Source organism: Dendrobium catenatum, unplaced genomic scaffold, assembly GCF_001605985.2.
Source record: "Dendrobium catenatum unplaced genomic scaffold, ASM160598v2 fragScaff_scaffold_1247, whole genome shotgun sequence".
Taxonomy (NCBI): domain Eukaryota; kingdom Viridiplantae; phylum Streptophyta; class Magnoliopsida; order Asparagales; family Orchidaceae; genus Dendrobium; species Dendrobium catenatum.
In genome coordinates this window covers 56765-62764 of record NW_021319709.1, presented here as the reverse complement: position 1 = coordinate 62764, position 6000 = coordinate 56765, and the positions used below count along the sequence as shown (strand labels likewise).

General features: G+C 36.6%; 1 protein-coding gene across 1 annotated transcript in view; it reads right to left on the bottom strand.

Moving 5' to 3' along the window:
• Positions 1 to 3301: 3301 nt before the first annotated feature.
• LOC110093724 (putative vacuolar protein sorting-associated protein 13A) overlaps positions 3302 to 6000 on the bottom strand; it is a 40828-nt gene continuing 38129 nt past the window's right edge. Inside the window, exons 15-18 of the mRNA XM_028699327.1 lie at positions 4146 to 4361; positions 3762 to 3989; positions 3577 to 3686; positions 3302 to 3470 (exon numbers count right to left, since the gene is read on the bottom strand). Of these exons, the coding sequence (XP_028555160.1) occupies positions 3317 to 3470; positions 3577 to 3686; positions 3762 to 3989; positions 4146 to 4361 (708 nt within the window). The 3' untranslated portion in view covers positions 3302 to 3316. The remainder of the gene's footprint in view (positions 3471 to 3576; positions 3687 to 3761; positions 3990 to 4145; positions 4362 to 6000) is intronic.

Here is a 6000-nt window from a genome sequence, read left to right as displayed (position 1 = left end):
TACATGTTGTAGCGGGTTGGGGAGTCGCTGCTGTTCTGGTACGTCACTGCTGTTCTGTTGTACGGGTACTGTTGAAGGCCCATAACATCCTTGTAGCGTGGTGGATGAAAATTTTTGTACGGCCCGCGGTGTCTACGGACACCTACATACACGCTCTAAGTAGCGTGGTGGGGAAAGGCCCAGCTCCCAATTTTCCCCCAATGGGGGATATGCCGGGGTGAAGCCGAAATTTTCACTGAAATGTACGAAGACTTGAACAATAAGAAGACCTTCTTGGGCAACAATATAGAGACTTGTACTCGAACAGAAATGCACAGAACTCGAACTAAAAGTGCAGAGGACTTGTATTGGAATAGAAATGCATAGAACTTGAACTAAAATGAGCAGAGGACCTGTACGATGAACAGTGGACTTGTGGACTAAAACTCTAAGTGATTTCTAAAGATCAACACAAATGGAATGAATCAAAATTGGATCAAAACTCATCAAAGAACTCAAATCAAATATTTGACTGCAAGGAAATAAATCTATTCGGACTCAAGCCAAAACAATGTGACAGGTTTGTGCCAGGAACTGCAAATCCAAACATTACTTGGGCATCAGGACTTGAGTCAGGACCTGAATGCCCGTCGCATTCAGTACGGTCCTCTACAAATGGCTACAACAACCACCTGAGATTGGTGAAAGGTGGTTTCAATGACAAAAGCAAGGGTTTTCTACGAATACTCCTACGAGCTCGTAGTGGCTACAACCGGTGTCCTTCCTACATATACTGTTGGAATCTCCTACGATAATTTCCTACAACGCCTGTTGATTGAGGTGGCGATACGGAAGACCAAATGACGGAGAATCTGCCTCCTCTACAAACAAATGCAACCCAACAACAACCACCTGAGATTGGCGACAGGTGGGCATGATGTAGGCAATAATGGGTCTCCTACGAACATTCCTAGGAGCTCGTAGCAAACACAACGGATCCTTACAAACAAATACGAACCGCTTGTGGATAACAACAGTGGGTATATCGTAAGCACAACGAACCACTGTGGGCACAAGTATTGATATCACCTACGACATTGGCGGTCAAGATCTTCAAGCATGCCGGGTACAAATGCAGCCGATGTACAAAAAGGACCCCCCCTGGCAAGAGAAAAGGAAATGTTTGAACAAAATTATAACCAAACTTCCTGGCGTTCCCAAGCCTCTTCTTAGTCCTATATTTAAGAAGAAAATTGTTCTGGTGTCTACAAACACCGAAAATAACGAGTCCGCAACACCAAAGATCCTAAAAGGAGTTCTTTCCAAAATCAGCATCATTGACTCCTAAAATCAGAAAAGATCCTTCCCCGGTGAATGAGAAGGGGGAGTCAATATCAGAATCCAACGCCACGGATCTGCAACACTTATGAAAGCAGACAAAAGGCGTGTATAAGCTTTTCAAGGAAATGCTGTGCATTCAAATGACAAATACATGCACAACTACAAATATTTCAAAATACCCCTACACGTGCACTAGAGAATGTATACACATAGATACACTAAAGGGGATATATAAAAAAAATCACCCGCATGGGCCCCGGCGAGCGTGTTATGGTACACACGTGACGCCTAAGGGATGCTGCGCGGTCGATAAGTGAAATTCTAGTTCGAACCCGATCCTTCTATATCGGATCAATAGAAGTCGACAGGGTTTCGAACCTTTAAAAATACAACGGCTGTGGAAATCAGTGTATTTGTTTCAACACATTCGTATTAGGCATGCTAAGCCTACAATCAAAAGAATTCACTGAACAAAAAGCACAGAAGCCTGCGAAACCCGATCCTCCTAAGCATGTAAATGGGAGCAGCAGACAGGGTTCAAACAATTGGATAAATATGTGGTCACGAGGTCGACCAGAATATTTATCTAATACATTCTTTTTAGGCCTTCAAGGCCTAAAATAAAAGAAAGTTCATGAACAAAGGCATGAAGCCTAAAGAACCCGATCCTTCTATACGGATCAAATAGGAGTCGACAGGGTTCGAACTTATCAATAAGATACACGGTTGTAGTGCCGGTGTATTGTTTAAATACATTCTTTTTAGGCCTTCAATGCCTAAAATTAAGAAAATTCATAAACAAAGGCACAAAGCCCTTTGTAAGCTAAGGTGGATTTAAATTTGTCCCCTTAGACAAACATTCAACCCCGGTCTACAAGGTCCCTTGGACGAAGCAACCCATGGCTGCTGACAAGGATCCTTCTGTCAGGTTGGGTCGACTACCTCCTCTGACTAAGTAGACCAGGGACCACGATGGCCCGGGACGACGGAACCATGGGATCTTGATCGGGTCCATCATCCATTCCCCCACCATCCGCTTTAAGTGCTAGATGGTGCAATTTCTATTTTAAATATCAAACCTTTCAAATTTCCAAACTTTCAACTCAAATCCCAAATCCAAATCCAGTTCTCCAAATTCCAAACCTATAGCTGCTACTATATGCCAGATAACACGTATTTCTATACGTATCTGATCGATGACTAGCCTTAATCGAAAGTTCTCTCTCGTAATCGGGAGGGAGGGGTAATTAACTATAGGGGCTTGCGCCTATAGGAAACAGAACTCAGATCATAAAGTCCTCGCAAATGAGGGCGAAATCTCTGGTAGTGTCTTATCTACAAACCCATCTGCCTTCCAAAATTTACCCCGGAACATAGTTCGTTAAAACTCCCTCGCCGAATAAGAAAAGCGAGTGGAGGCCGAGGCCGAATTTTCGGAGCCCACATAAATCTTAAAAAGTTGTTTATTAAAAACATTTCATTCTAATCATATAATCCAATATAAGAATCGTACAATAGGATTAATATAATTAGCCTCAAAACCAATAGGTTGTGTCTTATCTAAAATAGTGCGATCAATTTTTATGAAATGAAATCAAAATCTATAGGTTGTGTTTTTGAATTTGATCTTTGAGTAATTAGTGAGTATAAATTGCACAGAAACAACAAAGCTCAGTGCCGGCACTTGGAATTTGGGCGTTCCAGAAATATGCCAAATACTAGAATGGCTTCAATATCAGCAACTCAAACGATAGTTATTGCAGTTCTATCCACTAGAAGATCTAATACGGATTTGAGATGGACTGCTTTAAGAATCCTAGGCAGTACAATCATGCCCAAAATACACGATTCACAAAGCGACAAGAGGACAATAACAAAACCAGCATTCAAATGTAATTTCCTAAGTTTATATATAATGGAATTTTAAGAAATATGACTGTAACGACTAATGAAAACCTGAGCAATTACAAATTCAAAAGAATTTTCAGACAACCGTTCAACATAAAGCATGAAATAACAATGTGCTCAACATAAGAAAAGTGGGCCTGCATACCTTTTGAATATCCATGCCTCTTGAGCTTACAGCTATAACAAATGGCAAACCACCAATAGTTGATGGAGAAACTTCATGTACCTGCCGACCAGACACACTGCAAGATTCCCGCACTAAAATAAAGATATTGAAAAAAATAGAACCTGTTCAAGGAGATGTAAGGAACCTGAAAAAACTAAAAAGGGAAAAATAGTCAAATGCACCTGCAACATCGTTGGTATGTCTGAGAATATTGTGTCTCCAACACATATAGGTACAGACCCGATAATACAATATAACATGGCTTCCACTCAGCCAATGAATGACCAAAACCCTTTGAAAAACATGGAAGATGCCTGAGAATCAAGTATAATATTACGCAGTCAGCATTGACCAAGTATGGGTATACCTTCCAGACTAAAATTCTAGCATCGGTTGCTAGATCTGCCGGCAGCCAAGGCGCAGCACCAGTTTGGAGATGCCCGCTGCTAATCTCATTGATGTTTTCAGTCGGGCCATAGAATATATTAAGTAATCTCAAAATCCTGCTATATCTTTCTGGTGAAAAATGTATACCAAGGTTTGGCACTTGTACAGAAATCCTCGTGGATGGGTATCTTGCATGGGGTATTTTAATCTTCAACCGAGTAAATAAGGTGTAAACAATACACAAAAGCCGAGATAGACAGTTAGATGTTATATATAATAATTAAAAATATACATATAAAGTAAAAAAAAAAAAAACTAGCTTTCTAAGCATTGATTAATAACAACTTGCATAGTGCCACCATACCAAATCAACTATAACTGACATCCCACACCGATCAAGAAGAGAATAGAACTGGCTATCATTATCTTGTTTTTCCAGTGGAGACATCCGGCTATCAAGTGCAACAGTAACCATGCAGTTCTCACTGTAGTCGCCATCTATAAAGATAGCAGACATATCCCGTCCAGATATATAAAAACGAGAGTAAAGACTTTGCTGGTGGTCATCAAGTTGACCTTCCTACAGTCACATATTAAATATGAGTGAATTAATATATGGTGAGCGAACTTAAAAGTGCCTAAAGATGATTCAATGTTTAATCAATGCATACAAATTTTAAAACTAATTAATATTTTTTATTAAAAGATGCAAACCACAAGTTAAACTCTTTAATAGATGCAACATTATACTTCAATAAAATGCAAAAAAAAAAAAAAAATCAAAACATTTTTTTTATAGAACTTCTATAAAGGGGAAATTTTACTATGCTCCCTCTACTTAGGGGAGCTGGATACATTTGTCCCATAATTTTTATTTTGTCCAAATCTTTGCCAAAAATGTGTCTTTTGACCCTTTTAAGCAGATCATTACAAATGGTTAAATCTTGGAAGAATTGCGTTATTATATCCCATAAATCATAAAGGTTTTGCTTAATTTCCCCTTTCTAGTAATCATCCTTGACTCATCATACTTGGTTCAGTAATATAATATAAACACAATAATATTAAAAAAGATTAAATAATTAAAAAATTTATATTCAAAAAAAAAGAACCAAAATGGTGCCCTAAAAATTTATTTTAATCCCAAACTATAAAAAAGGTTTTGATTTAGTATCTTGACTCCTTAATAAGAAGCTAAAATAGTCACAAACCCAAAAGTGATTGAAATTAAAGCAAAACTTAATAGATATGGCTAAAAATGAGAGTATTTTACGAAATGCATCTTGAAATTTTTACAAAATCAAATTTCCAGCATAACTTATTTACTTATGTAAAGCAGCTAATTTTGTATACACAAGAGTAGATTAAAATTATGCAGGTTGTGCAATATAGTAAGATTACTCTTTATAATAAATAATTTATTTTGAATTTCTTAAACTGAAAAGCTAATTTCAATGAAATAAATTTAATAAAATTATAAGTTTAATATTTTGAAAAGAAAAAATTAAACTCACTGTATTTTGTTAAAATGGAATAAAAAAAGTGTCAAAAGAAAATATTTATTACAAAAAAAAAAATTTAACTCCACAGCCTGCACGATCTTAATTCATTCATGCTATATGCAAAATCAGTTGTTGTATACAAAGAAACGAAGCAGGTAGGAAAATAAATTTTCAAAAAATTTCACGGAGATGCATATTCCTAAAATACTCTCATTTTCAAACCAATTCGATAACTTTAATTTCAATTTCAGCAATTTTTTTATAATGGAACTATTTTGGCTCTTATTTAAGAAATATATACACTAAATTAGACCTTTTGTATAGTCTGATTAAAATGCCACCCACAATTTGTCAAAGATATCTTTTTGGTCATTTTGTCTTATGCAATAATTTCATTTAGGTTATGCCATATTATAAGATAGGGAATAATGACCAAATTGGTTCCCTTAAGTGGTTGCTTACAACTTGAATTTACATATTTGATGAAAAGAATGTTTAAAACACACTTTGTTGGAAATAGAATAAATTGTTGACCTTCATTATGGGAAAAATTGGATAACCAAATGGCTCCAACTGCCTAGAAAAGGTTTAAAATACAATCTACCTATATGAAATCTCGGTAGATTCTTCAAAAAACAAAAATAAACAAATAAAGCTATCCTCTTATTTGGTTTACACTCAAAACTCTGAACCTTGCAAAAAGAATTCTTTATCAGC